The 27,621-nt window shown below is 35.2% G+C and overlaps 2 protein-coding genes across 2 annotated transcripts; both read left to right on the forward strand.

Annotated features, from left to right (window-relative positions):
* Positions 1-526: 526 nt before the first annotated feature.
* Positions 527-11,420, forward strand: LOC124775641 (esterase SG1-like). The gene is made up of 5 exons (XM_047250470.1): positions 527-551; positions 794-873; positions 1,049-1,192; positions 10,273-10,407; positions 11,169-11,420. The coding sequence occupies exons 1-5, from the start codon at positions 527-529 to the stop codon at positions 11,418-11,420; spliced, it is 636 nt and encodes a 211-aa protein (XP_047106426.1).
* A 3,406-nt stretch (positions 11,421-14,826) lies between these two features.
* On the forward strand, positions 14,827-21,912 carry LOC124775642 (venom carboxylesterase-6-like). The gene is made up of 8 exons (XM_047250471.1): positions 14,827-14,850; positions 14,972-15,137; positions 15,279-15,464; positions 17,201-17,400; positions 19,370-19,535; positions 20,154-20,318; positions 21,671-21,721; positions 21,806-21,912. Exons 1-8 carry the CDS (start codon positions 14,827-14,829, stop codon positions 21,910-21,912), a joined length of 1,065 nt encoding a protein of 354 aa, XP_047106427.1.
* Positions 21,913-27,621: the final 5,709 nt, after the last annotated feature.

Consider the following 27,621-nt stretch of genomic DNA (forward strand, 5'->3'; position numbering starts at 1 on the left):
TTATGGCTGTCGACATTCCTGCACAATTATTTCTTCCCTTTTTCTCCTTATGAGCAGGTCTTATGAAATAAAATTATGTTATTATGAATAACAAGTAGTACAGTAACTTGACAGTCCAATTACACTTTTTAACACTAGTTTTTGTGCCTCATAAAACAGTTTCTGATGAGAATTAATTAATAGTCTTGGCAACAAAACATTTGCTTAAATCAAGACTTTCTCAGATAATTATCTACCTAATTCAGACTGCTCTTTAATATGTGCCTTCATAGGTCATATGAACAATTTATCGTCAACTGATTTATTCTGGGAGATAACTGCCTCAAAGTAAGAATAATGTAATCTCATCACCTTTGTATTAAAAACTGATGCTCTCAAATCAGCACACAACCAGGCACTTATTACCAGTTTATCTGTTTCACAAGTGGTAAATTATCTCGTATGTAGTAGGTAACTCCCTGCAAAACTTGAACTTTGTTTTATCACAAGTCTTATCTCACAAAAGTGCATTAGAGTAATTTAGCACATGAACAATCAGAGCAAATTCACACGTGAGTTTTTGATGTATATTTTATCTTACAGTAAAATTATAATTGCTGATATACATCATTATATATAGTGGTTGAGGGGTACACCTCGATGCCTAATAAGTCTGTGCTTTGACATTTTCTCACAGACAGCAATGCCTCACACAAAAATTGTGTATCTTGCCTTTGCTCTTTTCATATATGGTTTAGTGAAGCAAACTGAGGTAATAAAGCAATTAGCTAATATATCCTATATTTTGAGAAAGCAACATTCTGTTTTATAACAACTGAAATTTATCAGCACTTTTATACAACCAGTAATTTTGTGCTTATCTCCAGTAATTTGGTAGTACTTTAGTAATGACTATGTGTATTCCTTTGTCATTAGTTTTTATCTGCTTTTCAAAAATAACTTCACAAGAATGTTAATACAGTTTTGAAACAATAGTAACTTCTTTGGATTAATTATTTGCAATGTGTATCTTCTATACTAATAAACTTGACATTAATTTTTTTCGTAGGGTGCACCACGAATATACGTAACAGTCGACACACCTCTGGGTCCCATAAGAGGTCGTCAACTTAATACCACAACTGGCAACCCTGTTTATACCTTCAAAGGAATTCCATATGCTGAACCACCAGTTGGATCATTACGGTTTCAGGTGAGCAGAAATATTCTTTAAGATAGTTTAATATTTTACGTGTGTATAATGTAACACTATTATAAAGTTGTGCAACGGCACTATCATAGCAGGTTACAGTTTTTTTTGCAAGAAGTAGGTTAAGTAAATGCCAGTTTGCTAATATTCTTTATTTTTTCTTTTCAAATGTGTTTGATGTGTTAGTTTAATGTATTCTCAAATAACTATGTTATAAAAGAATACTCACAATTAAGTTTCTTATAACATAATGTGTGTGAGCTGTGCTTATGTGAATGTGTATGTATGTTGTCCACTTTAGAAGTATGCCTTTTGGCTGAAAGCTCACTTGTTTAGCAGTCTTTTTGTTGTGTCTGTCTGTGACTCTGCATGGTGAGTACTAGTCTATCCTTTTTACTCACCAAGCGGCAGCAGAACTCGCATGTAAAAAAGGTTACAATTATGTAAGCTTTTGAGGCCAATGGCTCCTCCTTCTTGCAGAAGGGGTGAAGGGGAAGAAAGAGGGGGGAAGGAAAATGGCTGGAGAGGTGTAGGAAAAGGAGTATATTTCGAAAAGTCACCCCAAATTGCAGGTCAGGGGAGATTCTCTGGACAGGATGAGAAGGAAAGACTTGTTGGGGACTGCACTGGACGAGATTTAAAAATGTTAGAGCTTAAAGGTGGAAGACAGGTAATACGCAAGACAGAGATTACTGCCACAGCACAGTACAGACTGAAAAACTAAATGCATTGTATGTAACAGATGTGTAAGTGGATGACGAAAAATAGACAGGTAAGAAAATGAATGACGTAGAAAATTAAAATACAGTGAAGAAAGCAGCAGTTACTGCAAAGAAATGCTAAGATTTAAGAAACTAACATAAATTAAATCCAGGAGGGTGGCAAGAACCAATGATATGTTGTAGCACTAGTTCGCACCTGTAGAGGTCTGAGAAAGTGGTCTCTGGGGGAAGAATTCAGATGGTGCATGTGGTGAAACAGGCACCTATATCACAACTGTCGCGTTGTAGAGCATGCTCTGAAACAGGATATGTTGTGCTGCCAGTATACGCCCTCTGCCTATGGCCATTCATTCTAGCTTGGTGATAGTAGTCATGCCAACATAAAAGGCCAAAACAGTGATTACACAATGCTGACATATGATGTGTCATTTCTCAGGTGGCTCTCTCACTGATAGTACACATTTTGCCAGTTACTGGGATGGTGTAAGTGGTGGTAGGAGGATGCATAGATCAAGTCTTGCAGTGGGAATGATCACAGGGGTAGGAGCAATAGGGTAGGGTGATGGGTGCAGAAGGAGCATAGGGTCTGACAAGAACATTGTGGAGATTGGGGGGGGGGGGGGGGGGCGAAAAGTAGCTATTCTAGGTGTGGTGAGCAGAATCAGAGAGACAGAATGGATCTCATTTCAAGGCTCCATTTTAGGAAGTCATGGCTCTGTCAAAGTAGCTGATTAATACGTTCCAGACCAAGATAATAAGAGTAACAAGTGCCATGCTTCAAAGTTGTCTTTCGGAGGGATCAGCAGTACCAGGATTGGATGTGGTGGCCCAGGAAATCTGCTTTTGAAATAGGCTGGAGGGGTAATTATGTCCAATGAAGGCGGAGCTGATAAAGGTGGTGTATTACATAAAGAGATCTCATCTGAAAAAAAAAAGTTTAGCTCAAATGTGAAGACTGGATAGGAGGGAACATTTGACATGGAAAGGGTGGCAACTGTCAGAATATAAGTAGTGCTGTTTGTTAGTAGGTTTAATGTGGACATAAGTGTGTAGTTAGTCTTACGTGATAATGAGATAAGCATCAAGAAGAATGGCATGGCGTTCAGAACAAGACCATGTGAAATTTAATTGAGAAAAGGTATTCAGAGAGTCGAGAAATTTTAACAGGTCAGCCTCACACTAATTTCTTCCATCTCAGCATTTCTTCGCAGTAATTGCTTCTTTCTGCACTGTTTTTATTGTCTACATCTTTCGTTTTCTCACCTGTCTTTTTTTCCACCTTTGTTATGTACAGTGCACAATGTTTTATCAGTAATCTCTGTCTTTCATATTACCCTGATTACCCTGTCTTTCACCTTTAAGCTCTAAGGTTTCCAAATCTCATCCAGTGTAGTCCCCAACAATCAGTCTTTCCTTCTCATCCCATAAGGAACATCTCCCCTGACCAATGGTTCTAGGTGACTTTTCCGACATCTACCACTTTTCCTAGACCTCTGCAGTATTTTCCTTCACCCCTCTGCCTTCCTCTTCATCTCTTCTGCTGGAAGAAGGATCCAATGCCTCCAAAAGCCTGTATAATTATAACCTTTTTTTATGTGTGTGTTCTGCAGCCACTTGGTGATCAGATTCTTTTACCTATCCAGTTATATTATATTGCCAAAAACTGATTGTTTTTCATTGTTATATTAGTCCATCCTTTTTGTAATATTTCGTTGAATTATCATATAAAACTTCTCAGTTCCATGTTTCATTACATATTTGTTTCTATATATACATCTACTATTATATTTCACAAGCCAATTTACAGTGTTTTGTCACACCCGGAATTTCCTATTATAATTTATTACAAGTGGCCTGCAGGGAGAATTTCATTTTGTAAGCAACCATTTGATGTCAGTTCTCTATGACTTTAGCTTCATGGTCTTTTGATGAGATATATGTAGCAAAAAATAACTCTCCTAGGAACTTATTATCTCAGAATTTCCACAGTAAAGAATACCATGACACACAACACCCCATCTTGCAGTATCTGACCCTGGAGTTGGATGTGAATCTATGTGACACTTTTTCATGTTTACTTATTATATCAACATTGATGTAATACACTCATCTACACCTCTCCTTTGGATGACCTCTGCTTCCTCTACCATTTCTACCTGCAATGGGTCCCAGAATGAGGAAAAATACTCAACTATTTATGAAAAGGAGAATCTGTAAGCTACCTGCTTGGTGTGTGGACACCTCTTCTATTTCCTGTAATTAGACATAGTTGGCGATTCTACTATAAATTTCCCTGTACATGTACTCCCGTATATTTAATAGATAAGACTGTTAATAGTGTCATCGAACAATAAATGTTTCTTCTTTCTATTATGTAGAATGTATTAAAATGTTTGATGCTAAATCCTTGGGACAGGTGTTAATCCTCTGCAGGTCTTCTTGTATTTTGCTATAGTTATCTAGTATTGTGACTTCCCCATATGCAATGGCACCAAACACTACACAGTGTAGACAGAAACATGATAAAAATCTTGGAAGCATATTGGAGGTTAAGAAACTTCCTGGCAGATTAAAACTGTGTGCCAGACTGAGACTCGAACTCAGGACCTTTGCCTTTCGCGGACAAGTGCTCTACCAACTGAGCTACCCATGACTCACGCCCTGTCCCCACAGCTTTAATTCCACCAGTACCTCGTCTCCTACTTTCCAGGAGTACTAGTTCTGCAAGGTACGCAGGAGAGCTTCTGTGAAGTGTGGAAAGTAGGAGACGAGGCATTGGTGGAATTAAAGCTATGGAGATGGGGCGTGAGTCGTGCTTGGGTGGCTCAGTTGGTAGAGCACATGTCCGCAAAAGGCAAAGGTCCTGAGTTCAAGTCTCGGTCTGGCACACAGTTTTAATCTGCCAGGAAGTTTTATATCAGCGCACACTCCACTGTAGAGTGAAAATTTCGTTCTAGAAACAACCCCCAGGCTGTGGCTAAGCCATGTCTCTGCAATATCCTTTCTTCCAGGAATGCTAGTTCTGCAAGGTTCACAGGATAGCTCCTGTGAAGTTTGGAAAGTAGGAGACGAGGTACTGGTGAAATTAAAGCTGTGGGGATGGGGTGTGAGTCATGCTTGGGTAGTTCAGTTGGTAGAGCACTTGCCCACGAAAGGCAAAGGTCCCGAGTTCGAGTCTCGGTCTGGCACACAGTTTTAATCTACCAGGAAGTTTCATATCAGCGCACACTCCGCTGTAGAGTGAAAATTTCATTCTATATTGGAGGGTTGGTTGTGCTGGGAAGTAATTGTTACAAAAAAGATCAATATATTGCACCATGAATTAATTAGCACTGAAGTTAGTGTATCAGGTCACTGTCTATGCAAATTCAAGTGGCTTGCCAGATACAGTTAGTGCCAGTTGTTCTCATGGTGTAGATGATAGCCCATAAGGTTGTTCAGCCTTTACCTGTGATTCAGTACTTGCGACCTTCCCATCTCTAATTCTTGCATCACTCTCCTCTTCAGATTTAGAAAACCAAACCTAAAAGCATTTGGTGACATCATCTCTGGTGGGCTACTTGATTTGTGCACACAACAGCATTACTGGCTAACTTCATTGCTAACTAACTCAGAAATGGTGCAACATGCTAAATTATTTTTTAACAATTATTTCTCAGCACATCATAACCTGCAACATTCTCGCAAGCTTTTCAGATATTTTTATAACAACCTTGTATACATTTTCTAATCAATAATGGTTCTATAACAATCTCCTGAGGTCCATCCTAAGCTACTTTTGAATCCATTGATTTATTTTCATTAATAGTATCATGCCTCATTCACTTGTTTGAAAATCCTCAACCCATTGACAAATGTGATATGATGTTACATACTCTTATATTTTCTCCTTAGATGACAATGAATAACTTTATAAAATATTTTCCAGAAATCAATTAACACAGCATCGACTTGGGCATTGATATGTACTGCCTACATGTGTTATGTACAAAAGTTGAGCTGGGTTTCATGTAATTTTTGTTTTTTGAATGAGTATGTTGATTTTTACAAGGTATTCCATTGGAATGTAGAATCATCTTAATATGTGATCATAACACATATTAAAAATCCTATAACTGACTGATATCAATGGTGTTGGCTTGTAATTGTGTGGATCTGTTTGATGACCCTATCTGAGTGTATGAATGATCTGCAGTATTTTTGATCTCCAGGAACTCATTGTTCTGCTAGTAACGTATTATATATGGCCACTAGAACAGGATCAAGTTCTTTCATATTTCTGTAGCTATCTCATCAGCTGCAGTCACCATTTTCTCTGTTGTGCAACTGTAGATGATTTTCTTTCCTGTAATCACTTATTTCAATATCTCTCATCTTCATGTTTAAGTGACGATTAAAATAAAGAAACATAGTATGTTTCTAACTGAAACAAATTTGGGAAGCTGAATTTAGTATTTAGGCCTTCTCTTTGTCATCTTACATTTTGGTGCTAAGGTAAACACTGGACAGATGCCTTTGATCTGTTTGCTAATTTTGCCTAAGATCAATCTCTTCTAGAATTTTCTGTAATATAAGAGGATAAAATTTTACTTTTCAATTTGTTGAATACTCCTAGAAAATGTCTCCTTGTTGCACATTTTTTCTTCATTTAGTGTTTTGTTTCTATGAAAGCTGGTTACGTTCAAATATATAGTAAAGCCTTCTTTTGTTACACAGCAACTTTCTAAAATAATTGCTGAACCACACCAGGTCTCTCCTATTGCTCACATACCTGCCTAAGACAAATTTTACAATGCTTGTGATGTTTTTCAGTTTACACTCAACATTTCCATTATCAGAGATGAATGTATGATGTTGACTGCTCTAACACTCTTCTTACTACCTTGTAACGAACAGTGTTCAGATATCAGTGGTGTAACTTCAGTATTGAGTTTTGTGTCATTTAATTGCAGACTGTGATCAGGGCATGATCACGTTAATAATTTGGTCATATAATACTTATCTCATTATATAATGGTCTTGTTATCATCAACAAGGGTGCCGAATTTTAGTTCAGTATTTTAATTATGAAGAAGGTGTAATTATCTTAGTAAATGGAAGTGAATAATTTAGGTTGCAAAAGTTATTAAATAATCTTAACACAATTTTAGTTTGGTTTCTCTCTTCTGTATTTTGCCTGGAAAATAATCTTCTAAATGACAATGCATTTAGTCTTCACAACATTAACCTTACAATTATACTTCAAAACAAAAAAATAACAAAAACACTCAAGTGTCTAATAACATCTTGAACTGCTCTTATACTAAAACCGGTATGAAAATACACATTGTTGACACAATGAACTCTATTACAACCATTGGTTCACCACAATTTATTGTAAAATTAATCATTACAAACAAAACCAAAAGTAATTATATTTATGTTATTAGTAAACAAATTACTTGATTTACCTTTCTGTAAATTTTTGCATAAAAATGTAAACATTAAAGGAAATATTACTACAGGTTATAGTCTTTTTACTCAGCTTTACTTTCATTTAACAAGTTATCAAAATTATCTAATCTAAAATTTTACTTTTCCGCTGTATTTAGCACTATTCAGTGGTATTAACAGGTACATATGAAGTACTTGACTAGATTACATTGCACTGCTAACTTAATATGAAATCTGTTTATTTTTTACACTTACATGGAAAAGCCAGTCCTAGCTTTTTTATTATTTCTATTAACACACTTGGTCTGTAAGAGGGTAAGGGTCTTACATTCATGTTTCCCTGCTGTACATTAAGTGAATCAAAAAGATTCAGGCTGTCAGTAACCAAAATATCTAAGCTGTTCCTCTTACAAGTTCTCTGTTAAATTTACAGAGAAGGCATAGAGAGCAATAACACTAAATCACTGTTCACAACAACTGCCTTAATCTCTCAAGTCTCCCAGGCTACAGCTGATATGTTGAAATATTCTCCTAGCCCTATAACATGTTTGAGAAATTTCCATGCAATTTGTTAAAAATTTTCTGTGACATGTCATGCCATTATAGTTCTTAAGGCCGAGGGTACATAAAAGCAACTGGTTACAAATGTGGTCCATCATTAACACTTGTCCTCAACCAGCTTATTTTGCTATCAACATATGGACTAACAGGACTTTTTTTTTTTTTTTTTTAGAAGCATGAAAGATAAAGACTAAAGCAACGATTGTGTACAAAACAGATACTCTCATTGCTAATAACTACTTGTGCTGCAACAATTAGAGCATCGTTCACTATTTATGATATTATTTCCAATGGTTATAAAATTCAAAATGAATCAGATAACAATTGCATGCTGAAGTGATCTCAAACTACAGGATGAAGTCTACTTATTTACTACAAATGGCCATAACATAAGCAAACAGAAAGAAATTAGTAAACACTACAAAACAGATAAATATACAAGCATTAATTGCTTCTTCACAGAAGAGTCTAAGAAAAGTAGTAAAGAAAATGCTGCATACAGACTAGGTACTACTGCTACATGTGACTGCTATAATCTTGATAAATGAACACTGCTTTGCATGTAATGAAAATAGCGATGTTTTGCCTTTAGAAACAATAGTTAGGTTGCTTCTGCATTCAAAACTCCAAGGGTATAATGCGTTTTATAATGGAATTTAAGACTTTTCATGTGAGAACTATGAAGACAGTTTATCAGAAAACTGCAGTATATGAATATTCAGATCGTCAACTAAGACATTTCTTTTTGATCATCATTGTCTAAATGTCTCTAAGTTAGTTTATGTACCAGCCAAATCATAGTTATACCTACTCACTCACTTAATTTTCAGTTTAAATAGGGATGAAGAGTGTAATTGATTAATCTCATTATCCTTGTCATCTAGTACTTACAGATTACAAACTTTTCTTCTGAAGTATGTATTCTGCTGATAGTTTGCTTATATTTTATGGCATGTGGTAATACTACCATACACTATGTTATTATCGCGAGCGTTATCAAGGTATGATAAAATAGAGGAATAACAAATATTTCTAGATGAAGTGTTCAGTGCATAGAAATCTGATAAATTAAAATAATTGAAGTAGTTGAGTTGGTGGAAGGGGGTATAGGTGTGGGAAACTGAATAAAAACTTCAGTACACTGGAATAAATGTAATGCTCAGAAATTTATTAATACTTTCCATCTCAGTTATAAATAAAAAATGAGATACAGAAACTAAACCTTCTCTGCATTTCTTTGAAAATCACTCTTTAAGTTATCTTTATTTGAAGAGAAACAGACAAAAGTATTAATTATATTTTTGAAGAAACAAACATTATAAAATACTTCACATAGTCAGTAATATGTTCTTGCAAAGATACTGAACTAGTGAAATAATCAGAGGAGGATTTTCTGACTGAATTAATAGATACCTGATTACAATGTAAAGTAGGTGTACAGCTTACGACAACACATCTCTTGGTACATTTTTATAACTGAAGTTGGCTTTTCCTGCACATATTTGGTACCACTGTATACGCAGAAATATTGCAATGCTTAGCAAAAATTCCCTAAAACTTGTCTGGTACATCAAATGCAAACAAATTATACCTGACCTCGATAATGTATATTACGGCACTTGTTGTCAAAATGTGTTCATCTAAAAGTTATTAATAAATGTCTATCTAATGGGAATAACCATTACAAATGATTATAGATAGATGAAAGTATTCTGAGTGTGATTTCAACATCCAAGCATTGATTTGTTCACCAAGGTCTACCTTAATGTTTTTAAAAATATTAAACTTTTGAAAGCGATAGTCATCAATAAATAGTACAGAGTGAGACTATTATTGGTAAGATTATTGTCAAAAAGTTTGCTTCTCTGTGTACCTATTAAGGAACCTAGCTTATTTGTTCTTCACTGAAATGAGAAACTTCCTAGCTTCCCCTCAACCTACTTACATGGTTTCCTCTCATCCTGGAGTATGAGTTCTTGTAACCCCTTCTAACCTTCCACAGCATGTCCCTCTTTCCTCCCTTACAAGGGTCGTGATTATTTCAAAAGCTATGAACTGATTTTCATCTTCTAAGTGTGCCCATTGGCAGTACAACAATTTTGCCTCCTGAAGGTTTGCTTGTCTCTTCATAACTTTACTATTTTCCCAAGTGAAATTTCATTTTGATGTATTTTTGTATTGACATGTGTACACTTATACATGATAATAAAACAATTTTTATTCGTTAAAAATTCACTGACACATCATTTTCTGTGAATTAAACGCTTGTATCTCAGGTGTGGTAACTAAATAATAATAAGGTTTTAGAAGAACTGCACAATTAGTAGTTGCATAACAATGTGATTGTAAATTTACCATGATTTGCAGCCACCAGTACCTGTGTCTTCTTGGACAGAAGAAAAAGATGCTCTCCAAACACCAAACCGATGCATACAGATGGATGGTTTAGGAAACATAAAGGGAGATGAAGACTGTCTCTACCTGAATGTCTTTAGCCCAGAGGTAATTTCACAAGAGATTTTCTAATAGATGTAGTTACTCTCAACTTCAGAAATAGAGCAAAATTTTAGTCTAATGGACTGATCCAAATGTTGCAAATATTTAAAGATAGAAATGAACTAACAGATGAAATAAATACAGAAACACAATATTTATGTACTCAATATTATGGTACATAAGAGAGTGCACAGAGAGAGAGATACATCCAGTTTTCTTCTGTTGTTCTTTCTTTCTCTAAAGTTTTATGTAGTTGCTAGTTCATTAGCACATTAACTGTATCTCACACCTAAATGCTGTTTCACAGTCAGTGATTTAGTAAGTGAAAAATACTTTTTCAAGATAGTGGCATTTCATCTGCCAGACAAAACAGAAACCACATACATTTCATGTTTTACTACCTCTCACTAAAATAAGTAGCATCTCAGCAAGTATGATCTTAATTTGTAAACCATTTCACATGCATACTTCATATGTGTCTACAAAACCTATAATATTATAGGATACATATAATGAAATGCATAAAAACCAAAAGAAAAGGACTACTACCATAATAAATTCAACGGTTTTTATAATTTGCTGAAGTAAAGCTTGTGTCAGTGCAAAGTAGTATACTAAACATAAACACTAACCTTACAGTTACACACTGGATTTTCATTTTCTTTTTTCTGATTGCCCTTCATTCCCAATTCTGATATAGATGGATTTTAAAAATAGAAGTACAGAGCCTAAACATTTAATAATGTGTGATTGTTATTAAATTGCAGTTACCATCTGATACAAGTGTCCCAAGACCAGTACTGGTGCTAATACATGTTGGCTGCTTCAGAACTGGCTATGCTCAGCAACGTTATTTAGATTATTATATTGATCATGGAATAGTGGTTGTATCCATACAGTATCGTCTTGGAGCTTTAGGTAAGAAAATTGACAATACAAGAAGAATCTTGACTGTTAAAAGTAATTATTTGCAAGTAATTATTAAATATAATATTACAACAACATTGACTGATTTTTAATTGGTCTTGTTTGTTTACAATATGCACAGAATGTCTGTTTGGAATTCAGGACAAGTCAACTTACCCCGGTATTTAAAAATAGTTAGCCTTCAAATTGCAGTGTAAAATTAAAAATTAGCAATATTGATAGCATTGTTGCATGTTTTTTTCTCTCAATTAATATTTGGGTCTTCAGTTTACATACTACAACACATTCAAGCAATTGCACTACACACTTAGAAGTAACAATAGCATTACTCATTCTTTACACATATAGTCCTCTAGACTACAAAAATCTTTTCCTGTTAAACAATCCTTTAGAAGTTTGTGGAACATGCTTTCATTTGTACTGTCCTGTAGACTCCTATGAAAATACATCATCAGTTTCATAGCTAAGTATCAAGGATATTTATCAACAGCTACAAGTTCTATTTGGTACATTTCTACGCTAGTTTCTGTGTCTTGTGTCATATGAACTATAATCTACATCTTCATCAAGCAATGTATTGCCCTTGACTAGTGGAATTACTGGTGTTCATATGTCATATGAAAATGTCAGTATTTTCAGATTATGCAAGACAATTCTGCAAGAATCTGTTGGTTTTTCTATACATGAAAGTCCTAATGGCCTTTTTCAACACAAAAATTAATTTGTTATTATGGCTGCTGGCGTTTTCCAAAACAGTAATTCCATTTTGTCATTATGGTTCAAACACAGCATGGTACACTTTTCATAGAAGTTGTTTGTCAACATAGCGTGCAAGCTACTTCATTAAAAATATCACACTATTTAATTACAGCAGACATTGTCTATGTCTTGTCTCCATTTTAGTTTATTGTGAACTGTAATCCCTTAAAATTTGGTAGAGGTACCTGTTTAAAGTCTTGATTTATTGATGAATTATCTATGTAAGTTTCCTTGTCTCTGTTTGTGAACACAATGGACATTCTTTCACACGATGTTGTATTCCTTTTGCAGTTACTTACAAGAAACAAAATCACCATGAATACTGCTTTATTTAGATTTACAAAAAATACATTCTATATGAGCCATTACACTTTGTTACTTGTTGATATAAACGTGCTTCTTTCTAGTGTTTCTTCTAGATTCACTAATGTCATGTCTCCGCTTACAATAGTTTTTTATCTTTCTGACGGACATCAATAGTTCTATAAGAAGGCTGAAGTCAAGTAAGCCTAGTAGAAATTCTTGAGGTGCATTTTACTTGGTATGCCAGATTCAGATCTGCATCCAAATTCAGTTTTCCACATACTGACATGCGGTTTTACACATTGTGCTGCATGTCCATGTATGTTTTTAGCTTTCAAGTTCATCAGTTAGTGCTGTATATGTGACAGTGTCAAGAGATTTAAACTAATCCAGAAACATAGCAGATACAGAGTTTGTGTTGTCTAATGCATGTATAATGGGTTTTGTTAGGCCTGAGATAGTGGTTGCTGTATATTTCCCTTTATGAGAACCATGTTGTGCTGGAATCAGAATACTATGTTCCTCTGGGAACATCGCATGCATTGAGCATCTCTTTTGTTTATGAGTAAAAAGTGGTTGAAGACACCAGTCTGCAGTTATTCACAATCACCTTTCTTATATGTTATTGTTACTTTCTAGAATTACTCCATCTCTAAGTGACAAGTTTACTATATACCAAGGAGATTCTAGACTTCTTTGATCCTTGATGACTTCTTTTCCCCTTTAAATTCTTACAGCTTCTATAAAATTGTTGTGTACATTAGCAATTTCCATTCCATCTGTAACTATGCTTTTCTCACTTCTCATTTGCTTCTTAAAATTTGTATTATTTACATTGTTCTCTTCTGCCCACATCTTTTAGTGTCAATTATGGCCCATACCATGCCACTTTTATGATATGAAGTTGCTATGTCTCTCTTTCAGTGAGGCTTTAAGTTCTCTTATTATCTGCCTGTACATCTTCTGACGCTGTTCACAATTCTCCATATCGCCTATTTGTCAGAGTTCTTTTATTGTAGTCCTGATTCATAATCCATTGCTTACTGTAATCTTTTCTTTCCTTAAAAAAGTCTGCATGAAAATGATGTATTAGTGCATTAAGAAACACATCACACTTCTCATTAGTGCCCTGTATTTGCTTTTTCCTGTCGAATCTTCTTTCCTCATTGTTATATTAACATATTGGTGTTTTGTTGGTTGATAATCCTGAGTTCTCTGTTGTATACTTTTATTTTTTTTGACCTCTTGTTTTTATACCAATAAAATTTTAAATGAAGAAAACTTACTGAAAGAAGAATAGAAAACATTCATAGGAAAATTGACATGCAGACATAATTTCTGCACATGCACCCAGCAGGAGTAATGCCTCCGGGAGAGATGTGCACTTCATTTTTCAGTTGTCCTTTTTGCTGATACATAATGTACATCATTTCTCGTACATCATGATCGACAAATATCCACTATTTATTTGTGTGCTGAAGAACTCTCAAGTTCATCTGAGTTCAAGTACTTTGTGCTCTGATACGTTATCTGTGCTGTCTCAGTGACAACCCTTTTGCATTCGCAATAATGATAAGCAACCATAAACTCTATATTTAAATATTTTGACACATCATGGCATTTCCAGCTATAAACTGTACATGTCAATATTTTGATGCATCACCCCATTTTTCCCATCAACAACAAGGTCATTACAGAGAGAGTACAAATTCAGAGTAGGGAAGGATTGAAAAGAAAATTGGCCATGCTCTTTCAAAGGGGCAATCCCAGTGTTCGCTTTAAGCGATTTACAAAAAATCACAAAAAACTTAAATCTGGATGGCAAGACACAAGTTTGAGCTGACATCCTCCCAAATGCAAGTCCAATGTGCTTACCACTGCATTGCCTCACTCGGTTCTTTCAACAGAAGATATTCAATATTTAAATAGTAAACACTTTAATCTCACATTCAGAGGCACAGTTGCACTAGTTGGACAGCCTTCCCACAGTTATGACCAGCTGTGCAGCTATTTACATATCTCATGATGATTGGAAAGTGGTTGTATTGTAAATGATTCATGAGTAACGTAGATTTCCAGCATGCCATCATTAGAAAAACTATTGGCCCATTATGGAGTAATTCATATCAGTCAGTCAGTGTGTTGAGTCAGTGATATAAATGTTTATTCAAACATGATGAGTATGTTCACACTCTTGCATATGTGCTAACCATCAACGACTTAACATACTGGCTTAACTTCACTCTTGTTTTCATGCACTGGCTAATTCACCTTCTGTGTTCTTGTGTATCTGATATTTGCAAATAAAATTTTGTTCAATAAGATAATTTGTGTTGGTGCTACTATTCCTTCATCTGTTGCCTATTGCAAATGGACAGAAGTTACCACACATATCAGTAACACACCTCAGTAGATTAGTGAAAATACTTTTGGAGCATGTATGTCCTAACGATCATTAAAGTATTCACATTTTAGAACATACTAACAATTTATGTTATGTTGCTAAAAATCATCTGTTTTATGTAACTGTTTGAAGCACAATACATCCATATTCAAGTTGTGCATTTCCTTCTTTTTTCAGAAAATACAACATCATACTCCTCATCCCCATCCCCCTCTTACTCTCTATCTTTACAAACTAGAAAAGGAAAATAAAGCACATCAGAGAATCTTCCTTCCCAATATCAACAACTTTAAACTAATAAAATTTGTACATTCATACAGCTTAATCATTTCTTACTTTTGCAGTTAATTTAAACTTTACTTGTATTCAAATTGCAATTTTTTGTCTGTTTCTAACTACATACAATAGAGTATCTGCAAAGGAATTTTTGTTTTCAAAAGACATAACTTCTGTTCCGTGCTGAAAGAATTTTTGTTGAATACAGGGTTCATGAGCACAGGTGACTCTCTCCTTCCCGGAAATCTTGGTATGAAAGATCAGGTCCTTGCACTGAAGTGGATAAAGCAAAACATTAGAGCATTTGGTGGTAATCCAGATGAAGTTACTATTTCCGGTCAGAGCTCAGGAGGATCTGCAGTACATTACCACTTGCTGTCACCATTATCAAAAGGTATAGCAGTAAAATCTAAGATTTGAAAATCATATAATATAGTGTAATAAATTATGGAGCAGCATACTGAGTCAACCAAACAGATAATTTATGACATGCACATCAACAATACCGTCATTTCTTAAGCTGCAAAAAAGCTTATGTTATGTTACTCATTGCAATTACAGCCCCACTTCTACATCTACATCTACATTGATACTCCGCAAGCCACCCAACGGTGTGTGGCGGAGGGCACTTTACGTGCCACTGTCATTACCTCCCTTTCCTGTTCCAGTCGCGTATGGTTCGCGGGAAGAACGACTGTCTGAAAGCCTCCGTGCGCGCTCTAATCTCTCTAATTTTACATTCGTGATCTCCTCGGGAAGTATAAGTAGGGGGAAGCAATATATTCGATACCTCATCCAGAAACGCACCCTCTCGAAACCTGGCGAGCAAGCTACACCGCGATGCAGAGCGCCTCTCTTGCAGAGTCTGCCACTTGAGTTTATTAAACATCTCTGTAACGCTATCACGGTTACCAAATAACCCAGTGACGAAACGCGCCGCTCTTCTTTGGATCTTCTCTATCTCCTCCGTCAACCCGACCTGGTACGGATCCCACACTGATGAGCAATACTCAAGTATAGGTCGAACGAGTGTTTTGTAAGCCACCTCCTTTGTTGATGGACTACATTTTCTAAGAGAAACTGAAAAAACTAATTTATTCAATCCTTTGGCAGAAAAAAATCTGAAGTATTCTGGGAGTTAAAAAGAAATAAGATTCAATTCTTACTTAAAAAGCTAGAAGATATTTCCATTCTGAATGTGTTGAGAAGTAATGCTACATACCAAAACATCAACATAAGTCCAATAGACATGGGTCAAGAAATGCTACCATCCTATCTGAAACCTGAATCTTAATTCATAGGAGAAGATGAACATAATGTCCAATTATGATATTTTTCCATAGTGGTGTTTATTGTTAAATTCACGCATGACAATGCCTCCCTCTATGGTTTTTACTTCTTTTAGCACTAGCAAATTGGAGATTTTGTGATGGCTTTCCACTTCAATATTTTTAAAGGGAAAAAAAAACTCCAGAACTGAAATGTAAGAATGCAAAGTGATTACAAAAATCATTAATTTCCAGTTGAAATTGTATGAGATTGTACTGAACAACAGACATATTTAAAAGGAATTTTATCAGCCACCAAAATCTCAATTACCACTGAAATATTGGTATTTCCAAGAAGATGTCCCTGCATTATTCACTGTGTAATCTCATAATGTCGAACAGTTTTCAGATGCAAAGTCCATACTCCTTCACCATGTTTCAAAATTAGTAATAGAAAGTAATAATAAATTGTTTTTATACATAAACTTGTTTTGTAACTCCTGTTAGTTAGTATAAACTTCTCTGTTATAGTTTTTCTCTGCTGTTTACTTTTTTACTCATGGGAAGGTTGAAGACATTTACAGCATATTTCAGAAACAAATAAATGGCAGTAAATCCCATTACAGTATGATAATGAGGGATGTAAATGCAAAATAAAGTAAATATTAGGAATTTGAGTGAAATGCATAAATGACCAGTGTCATATTAGTAAAAATATTGAACATTGCAGGAGCAAATCATTGTGACAGAAATTAACAAAGCCAAAAACATAATTTCATGTCAAGCAAAGATCTTAAGTTGACATAATGTACTTATTTTCTCCTTTCTTTGTGTTGAATAAACAATTTTTGTGTGCTCACAGGTCTTTTCAAACGAGCTATAGCACAGAGTGGATCTGCACTTAGTCCTTGGGCATTTACTACAAATGCTACTGACAGAACATTGCGTTATGCATCATATTTGGGATTTATTGGAGAGACCACTTCAGAACTTATGGAGTTTTTGATGACTGTTGATGCAAAGGAATTTGTCAAAGCAAGGGGGCCAGCTCTGGATCCAAAGGTAATGATTCCAGATTTGTCAAGTGTTGAGAAATTTAATATACAGAAGTTAACAGATTTATGATACTAATCTGAACAACCTACAATATATTTAACTGTCAAAGGATTTAAACACACTTTGTTTAAGAGTAGTCTGAATTAGCACAGTCTGTGTTTATTTTCCATGTATTTGTCCATCCAGACACTGTTAAAAAGATCTACAGAGAGAGAGAGAGAGAGAGAGAGAGAGAGAGAGATATTCTCTATTTTGTGAGAAAGTATGGTCCAAAACATACTGAATCAAATGACAGAGAATAATTTTTAAAAGATCTTGAGCCAACATATTTGCAGGATACTTTATTAAAGAATATTATCTTTTTTAATATGAGAACCAATTAATGATTCACATTACCTTATTTTTAAAACTGAAAGTTACATTAGAAATGTCACTAGAGGTTCTCCTTAACTTATTCTGTCACTACTACTCACTTTACACAAGATGATTCGATCACACCCTCAACATGTTAATTCATTTATGATCGATCCTCTGACTAGCTTCTGACATGTTGACACTGGCTTACAGCTTACTTCCACTTTACCTCTTCCACATTGTCCTGTAATCATTGTGAATACTGTATAACAAATATACTTCCTGAATTCCCAGCAAATGTTCAGTTACAAAAGAAAACATAGGTTATGAATTTTTGTGTTTAGTTGCTACAGCATAATTGTTTTTAATGGAGAAGTGTCACACAATGAAAGGCAGAAAAATTACTTTTAAATGAAATTATAATGATGTGAAGTTCATTACAGTTCTCATGGCCAGATTTGCAATTTTTCTTTCAATTTTGAATACTCAAATTTTTCTTTGTGAATGTAACTAAAACTAGATCACAACATATATTAGAGAAGGAGATTGGTTTTTTTAAAAAAAAATGAGTTTTATGCCTGTACTACATATCGTGAGAGTGTTTGTAGATGTAGAAATAGCAAGCCAAGAAATGTAGTATGAAAGAACCAGTTGTTGGTAGGAACATTCCCAGTGCTCTTTTATGGAACTGAAAAAGATTGCATAGCAGTAGATTTACTGGACTGAACTTACAGTGTATGGAAAATACACCAATCATAAATATTTTCTAATGTTTTGACAAGTTTGTTAAAAGATCAAAATGAGCAGATGAGAACTGATACCTTAGTCCTTAAAATATATTCCAAAAATTCTGTGGCCAGGCCCTGAGAAATGTGCAGAGGTGACTGTCCACAATGTCAGCATTTTGACATATGGTGCCATTTAGATGCAGTAGGGAAGGGAATGGAACCATGCAACACTTTCTCAGCTTCTGCCAGGGTTGCAGATACTTTTGGTTGTATTACTCATTCAGGTAGCTCCTTAGAGATTCTCATAAGACTGTATGGAACTGTTCCAGTGCTGCCACCAAGGGAAAAATCTCTCAAACCACGAGAGTTGAAGCCTGCTCATCAGCATTGCAATGCAGATGACCTCTCAGCTACAGACGCTGTCCCTTCATACCAATACACCACAACATTTTTTCTTAATAAAATTTTCCATTTTAATAAACTAAAACATCATTGATAAAAAAGTAAGCCACTAAGAATTATGTTTCCCTCAATTGTTACACGATAATATAAGGAAAGAAGACTTCAAGTTATCTCCATTTGGACACACCTCTGTCTCAGGCATTTATATGAGATGTGCAACAAAATGCTGAACAAGTCCCCTTTGAGCACAAAGTCATTTAGTGACATAAATATATGTAAGTTGATATTAGTATTTGTGTACAGATGATTTGAATGAGTGAGGCCATAGAGATTTAAGTTCTGCAAATGTACTTCTAGCATGATGTGCAGGAGTGGATAATAAACAAATAAGCAATGAAGATGTTGAGTCACAAATATGTACAACAAAAATTCTATGCTGGATTTTCCATTGTTTGACTTAAATAAATAAGTAAGATTTTCTTTCATTCCAGGACCGTAAAAATGCCCTTATCTGTGTTTGGGCTCCACATGTGGAACCAGAAAATGAAGGTGCATTCCTGACTGAGCATCCAGCGAAACTAATATCAGAAAACCGCTATACGCATGTGCCATACTTAACAGGTGTAACAAGCTATGAATTGCTTGTTAGGACACAAGGTATGAATATAGATTATTCATATATTTATTCATAGAATGAGCAGATATAACACTCAAGATAACACCTGCTTCAAAAGTATGGATAAAATGAACTAGCAATGTACTTTTTAAGAGTAGTTTCGAGTGAAAGGTGCACGATGGTACCATTACCACAATATTAAGTTTATACTGGGTACAGTAACAAAATAACTTCATTCAGTGGTAGATGCATGTTTTAGTTGACAGTATGATGATCACCAGATCAGTTATGACTATGAAAATTTTTTTAACCATGATGAATGCAATAAAGTTGTTACTTATACTTTGTATACAATGAAATGTACTTTTCATGCTCTATCTTTAAGCAACAGTAAATAGTTACATTCCACTATCTCATTTTATTCTGTACTGAAGCAAAATCATTTCTGTCTTAGCTTTTCAAGCATTGGCCATCTATAAATTCTCCAAAATAGTGCAAATACATAGTTTCTAATTCATCAACTTGAAAACTTATTTTTGTGTAGCTCATATATAATTGAAATAAATATATCCTTCATGAATAGGTGATTTATTCCTGTTGATAACTTTTTCTATAAGAAGATGATTATTTGATTCAATTGAGACATGAATTAACTCCAGAAAAGCACAACATAAGCTGTTTACCAAAATCTTTCTTGAACTTTATGAACACTTGTGATAATAATGAAATAACAATTACTTACATCAATTCCAATGGTCATTTGTCATTTACAACTGATTTGGCTATTGTTAGTGGCATTTTATTCACTGTCTTGTCCAATACATGTAGTTGTTCACTACGGGTACCGGAGTAGCACTTTATCATCTCCATATTGTTGTTATTCCATTCTGGACTTTCCAATGTTTGAAAAAATTTTTGACCAGTGTAGAGGTAGTCATTATCATGTGATCAGGGCAGGGATTGCAAATACAGGGGATGGACAGAAATATGATAATACCAAGTAAAATGTATGCCCCAACATAAATAAAGGTGCATTTGACCACAGATGTGAGCTGTGCAGTGTCCTCAATATGTTGCAAGTATCATTGATGATCATAATAGTGTTCTTCATAGTAACCAAAGTAACAGAAGCATTTGGTGTTACAAGAGACACCATTTTGAAGAATTATACCACACATACGAAAAGCAGAAAAACATCTGCTAATTCATGATGTGGATGAATGTGTGCATTGAGTGACAGTGACACTCAGTCACTGAACAGGACTGTGATGAAGAAATAAGAGGACAAGGGCTCTAAAAGCTACAACAGAACTGAATGTTGAACTTGCAAACACTGTTAGCACTAAAACAAAATGAAGAGACCTCCAAAAGCAGCAATATGAGGGTGAAGCGTAATGTGAAAACCACTCATCACTGATGAAATGTCCAATCATAGGAAAATGTGGTGCCAAAGATATAAAAAATGGAATATGGAGCAATGGAAGAATATCACTTGGTCAGATGAGTCTTGTTTCACATTGTTTTCAACTTGTGGCCATGTTTATGTCCCAAGAGTGAAACAAGGTGACAGTGTGATGATTATTTGGGTAGCCATATTGTACTATTTCTTGTACCATGTGGTCACTATGCAACACTGTCACAGATTACATCAGCAGTTTTACAGATCAGCTCCATCTCATGGTTCAATGCTTGTTCCCCAATGGTTATGCTGTGTTTTAAGGGGGCATTGCCCCTGTTCACAAAGCATGCACCATCCAGGACCAGTTTTGTGATACAAGGATGAAGTGTCTTCAGGTCTCCCCCAGGCACTACAGTCACCAGATCTCAGTATTATTTAGCCTTTTGTGGCTGCTTTTGAGGGAAGGTTGAGTGATCAATATCCACTATTTTGCAGGAAAATTGGTATACAATTCCCTTGAAAACTGTATGGGACCAGTATTTATCCATTCTGAGATGACTGGAAGCTGTTTTAAACGCCAACAGTTGCCTACAATGTATTAGGCATGGTAGTGTGTTGTGCTTTTGGTAATTCTCTATTGATGTCCACCCCCTCCATAAAAGGGACAATAGGAATTTAGGTAATACCCAATAATATAAATATTATTGTGAGTGAATGAGACCTCAGAAGCAATGAAAAAATTTAACTAGTAATACATGATCTATATGTCTGATTAAGACTTGGAGCAGTATGCATTCACAAAATTAAATAAAAAATATAACGAGAAATGTAAATGGTAAAATACAACAAAGTGTTAAAAACAACTGTGGACAATATGTTACAACATACACAGGGTGTTACCATTGCTGTAAGGTATTCTCTGCCGTGATCTTGACAGCTTTGTGCAGAGTACGGATGTAAATATGAAGGAAGATCTAGATATAAAAGCAGTTAATGTAACTGGCATGAACTTTTTATAACAGAAAATAATCTGTTAATGTTTTGAATCACTATGCTTAAAAGCAGTAAATATAATAGTAAATGAAAGGGGAATTGTACTAAAAAATACAATTGCAATAAAAAACGATGAAGATGTCCACTGTCACGTGTAGCAAATGAGCTGGTGGACAGAGAAAATCGGTGTCACAGTATGTGTGAGAACAAATAAAAGAATTTTTGATCATAAAAATGAGCTACCACACCAACAGTGTATCTGTTTGATGCAGTAACTTCTAACTGTTAAAGGACTGTAATAAGTAACTTTAGAAGGATGCAGCAGGAGACAATACATGATTAAAACAAAAATTTCAGAGAAAAATTTCTGTCCAATTTAGTAGATCAACAACAGAGAACCAAATTTTACAAATTATTAACAGACAAAACAATTTTTTGTGTAGTGTAGTGGCTATACTTTCACAGTTTTGTAATGACCAAAATATATTATGAATCGTAACTCATCAGTATTTGAATATAGTATAATGTTTTATCACACATGTCTTTTTTTTTTGACAGTGGTGCCACTTACTTGCATTTTATTTAATGTATCACTGACAACAAACTTGTATGCACCTCTCTATAAAAATACTCAAAAAAATGAAATCAGCGTGCAGCTAACAGTTACAACCTGTCTCAAGTAAAATTATTTTTCTAATAGTACTGTTTCATTCAGACCATTCTCTGTATAACCTTAGCACTGCCTCCTGCCCTTGTCATTGATACTTTTCCCTGTTCCAAGTACGAACATTCTCACACACTTAAAAAAGCCAACAAATTATCTTCAAAACAAGAGAGGAATGTTATTTTCTTTTTATACTGAAGTCTTGTACAGAAGTGAAACATTATATGTAAAATGTCATATTCAGAGTAACGATATCTGCTAATATATTCAGTGGCTACACAAACTAAATTTTTACTTCCAGCTGACGGGCTGTTTGCAACTGAAGAAGGAGCAAAGAATTTGAATGACAACTTTGATCTCTATGTTGCTGATGAACTTCGCTTCTCAAGTGAAGCACAACAGCTGAAAGTAGCAGAAGAGGTCCGACAGTTTTATTATGGAGACAATGAGATCACTCCAGCAATGAATGACTCAACTGCAACAGTAAGAGACAATCTTTAAAATTTGGGTTTAAGGAGATGAAAATTTCCTTTCATTACTCTACTGAGAAGTAGGTACTAAACAGGTTCTAGGAAGATTAGGAACTGAATTGTGAAATTCACAGCTGTTTTGCTTTTTTTTTTACTGAAGACAAATGATTTTGGCCCAACATCAAACTGTCTTCAAATATCCTGCACCACTTGTTTCTTGTTTCCTCCTGCACATGCTTGCTTCTGTTGCACCACACACAAAGATGGTCTAATGTTGTACCAAAATTGGCTGTCTTCAATAAAAATATTAGTACAACTGTGTGTTTTGCAATTCAGTGCTTAATATTTTCACTGAAAATTTTTCCTCTCACATATTTATGGAGGGCGTGTATGTACAGACAACTCTAGCCAGCAAAATTGTACTTATTCCTGTAAATGTCATGAAAACAGTAAATCTTTATTTTTTGGATGTTTACAATACAGCCTGTATGAACTCCCTCAGAGTAAGGTCACTGAATGCACAACTGCTTTGTAAGATGTTTCGAGATTTCTGCTAGTAATTTCCTAATTAGTGTTCACCAGTAATTGGCTAACAATGATTCACTCCACTTTCCCCGGTATCTCATTCCCATGTCTGAGATTTGCTGATAGAAGCATTCTCAATGCTGATTGGTTACAGTACCACAGCTGTCAGGGAAGAAGTCCCAGTGATAATCTAGGAAATCTAAATTTAAGAACATGTTCCACCCCAATCTATTGCAGTAATGCAGAAGATTTGCAACAATATCCTTACAGCCTTCTGCCCTCTTATTTCCTAGAAAGTTCGTTGCACTTGAACAAGGACATCCCAAGCAAACTTTTCATCACCTGTATGGACGGTGCTTAAATGCTCATAATTCCACTGAAGTCACACCATTTGTGAACTTCCTACTCCATACGTAGACTTGCTGCTGTGACAAACACATATCACCATACTGAACCTTCATTTGTTGATGAATTTCATTAGGTTTGATACCTTCACTACACAAAAACCGAATAACGGAATGCTGTTCTTACCTGGTGCAAATCGCAAGTGGGGCAGCCATCTTCATACTGATACTGCGATGGTATGTGTGCATCTGCATTATGGTGCCACCTACAGGCCATTCTGCACACTGTTTGTAGCATGCTTACCAACTTACAAGATAACAGCACGAAATTTCGATTTGTTATAACAAATTTAAGGTTTTCATTTGACTCACGTTCGTACATGAGGAGTCTAGGTCTTGTCCTGGTCCCTGATTTCACAGCCAAAGCACACTCTGAATGCCTTCCTAATCCATGGCATTATTGTCCTTCAATGTAGCCTGTCTGCAAATGTAGCAAAAATTGTCAGCATTGTTTATGCATTTGTGAGGCATACTGAGTCACAGGAATTACAATGAGCACTCACACTAGTTACACTTCAGCAACATGTTCTCCCAGCACAGAAACAGAAAACAGCTTGTAACAGACTGAAACTATGCTCAAATGAAATACACTCCACTCTTCCCTCTCCACTGCCCCTTATTGCTACTAGACTGGGCTGAAAATAGTGACAAAACACACACAGCTATCATTTCCTAAACTTCATCAGTCTATCTACCATTAGTGGGTTTGAAGATCATTTGTGAAGGATTGACAACAAATGTTCATAAAATATAGTTAAATGCACCCCTTTTAACTTGGAAATGAGAGCTAGTTCATGTTTTTCACTATTGTTTTCATTATCATGTAGTCTGTATAGTTAACAAACAATTATTTCATCCCAGTTATGTTTTCACTGTTAGCTAGTGTATAACTGAAGCTGAAATTACGTGTGAGAGAAGAGCAGATCGTTTCACAGACGAATCTGCATCTGATGAAATATACCATGGGATTACTGAAGTAGTCTGTGGTGGGAGAGTGCATTCACAAGGACAGGAAGGAAGGCTTTGGAAGCATCTGTAGAGTTAGGCTACTTCATCATTTGATGAGATTCAAAGTATCACTTTGGAATGGATGGCAATGATTTTGAGTGCAGGGTGGCAATGATTTTGATTTCTGGCAGAGATATCAGTTAATTTTTTCAGTCTGCTGTACAGCTGGGTAATGAGAGGGGTGTTTTTTTCTGATTGATTAATAAGTGGCTGATCTACCTGAGTAAAAGTGTCTGAAACAAGACAGCTATTTGTAGACATATCCTACATGATAATATCCATTCTGAATGCGATCATATTCTAACAAAACGGTAGTGTAACCAAAGCATTTGTTTTACTTTGTTGGGTTGGGTTCGGTTAAGAGACTAAACAGCGAGGTCATCGGTCTCATTGGATTAGGGAAGGATGGGGAAGGGAGTTGGCCATGCCCTTTCAAAAGAACCATCCTGGCATCTGCCTGGAGTGATTTAGAAAAATCACGGAAAACCTAAATCAAGACATCCGGACGTGAAATTGAAACATCGTCCTTCTGAATGGGAGTCGAGTGTGCTAACCACTGCACCACCTCACTCGGCTTTACTTTGTGTTGCTGTATATATATTATTTTGAGAGTTCTTGTTCTGTATACAACTAAACACAATACTATGAACAGTCAAGAAGACACATGAATAGTAATGACTTATTTTTAATACTAGAAGACGTTTGTTAAAGTTCTGAGATCATATATATGAGACATCAAATTTATTCTGTCAAAATCCATTACAGACCACAATATCCATGAGTGAAATAATACAAGAACATTCACAAAAACATTTGAAAGTTTTTCAGTGAATTACAGAAAGGAAAATGTTTTCAGGATGAACTTTTATTAAGTGTATTTCTTCCACACAATCACAATGTTGGCCTATTAGGTTAATCTCAAGTAACAGCTTACAACAAATTGTATAAACGCATGTTGTAGCTTCTAAAATGACACTGTCTTGATTACTACAATCATTGACTCATTATTGTGCTGTTCATGTTCACTTCAACAAATAATGGTACATAAAGTTTAAATTTTTTACAGATGATATCAGACCTCCTTATTGTGGAAGGAATAGACACCACTGTGCGGAACATGAGTAGAGATTCTTCAGAACCTGTTTACTATTATCAGTTTTCATTCAATGGACCACTCAATACGTTTCCTGATTTCCCAGGTAATTGTTTTACATTCATATGAATAATGATCAACCATCAATTCATTCTTTTTCAATTTAGTAGTAGTAAGTTATCTGTAATTCTGTTTCCATAAAACAATCACTAATTATGTCATCTAACTTTCACAGGAGCCAGCCATGGAGATGACAGGAGATACATGTGGTATTATGAATCTCTTGAAACATGTTCACCAGGATATCTAACTGCAGTGCAGCTGCTACAGATGTGGACAAATTTTATCAAATACAGGTAAAGAAATTCATTCTATTCCATCTATTGCTTCAGATGTTCTGATGATCCAGTTATGATTGAGAACATTTGTTTTTGTCATATAGTTGTCCAATAGACTAGCATCAGCTGTAAAGAATTGTGAGGATCCTACTAGTTAATATTAATTAGGTAACTTTTTTCAGAGGGATTGTCATTGTCACCATCATCGAGTGGCAAAAGCCTTTTTGTGAAGATACTTGATGTAGAAGTCTCTTCCATTTCTAAATGAGCGCAATGTTTGCCCATTTCATGTTGATATTCGTCACAGCCATATTCTCCCACATATTCTGTCATTATGTAATTCTGCATCTTCCACTTCCTTTCATTCTGTCTACTGTCCTGCAGAAAACTATTCCAGGAAGTCTGTTCCCGATCATTGTTGCTACATGGCCAGGCTGGTTCAGTCTTCTCTTCTTTAGCACTAGAATGATATTACAGTGTTTGTAAAGCTCTTGTAATTCTTTTTCTGTTTTCTTCACATACAAGTCCAATATTAACAGTTCCTCTTCATCTTTGTTTCTTAATATTAACATTTCACATCTGTACCATGATACTTCTATAGCATGCAATTGATGTAAGTGAGTTTTTAAGTTAGTACTAAGTGTGTTTCTCTTTAAGATATTGATAAAATTTAGGGGTTTATAAGCATTGTTTGGTGGGAATCTGTTCTATGGCTGTTACTTATACCACATTCTAAGTAATCGAGGCACTCTTCTGTCTTGAAAGTGTATTCATCAACATCCAAACATGCATCACTTCAGATTTTCTTACTTCTAACCAGATATTCTGTCCTTTTTTCTCAGCAGTTTTGTAATAATTTTGTATAATTCTGATTACTTCTGTTTTGGAACTACTCATTAATGCAACAACATCTCCATAGGCAAATCTAGTAATGACCAGCCCTTGCAGTTGAATCCCTTGTTTATTAGTTTTAATAAATCTCCTATCAATCTTCTCTAAGATGAGATTGAATAAAATAGGTGAGATGGATGTCCCAATGTCTCAGTCCAATGTACACTTTTTTTAAGGGGATGTTCTACATTATTTTCATTCTGTGGTAGGCAAGCTGCATTAATATATTAAGAAGTCATTAGATTTTCTAGAGTGTCTATAATTTCGAATTATCTCCTTTCAGTGATCCTTCTCCCTACACTGGTGGAAAAGTTACTGTAGACTGGAATGCATATAAGCCAG

The sequence above is a fragment of the Schistocerca piceifrons genome, chromosome 2 (assembly GCF_021461385.2).
Source record: "Schistocerca piceifrons isolate TAMUIC-IGC-003096 chromosome 2, iqSchPice1.1, whole genome shotgun sequence".
NCBI classification, from domain to species: domain Eukaryota; kingdom Metazoa; phylum Arthropoda; class Insecta; order Orthoptera; family Acrididae; genus Schistocerca; species Schistocerca piceifrons.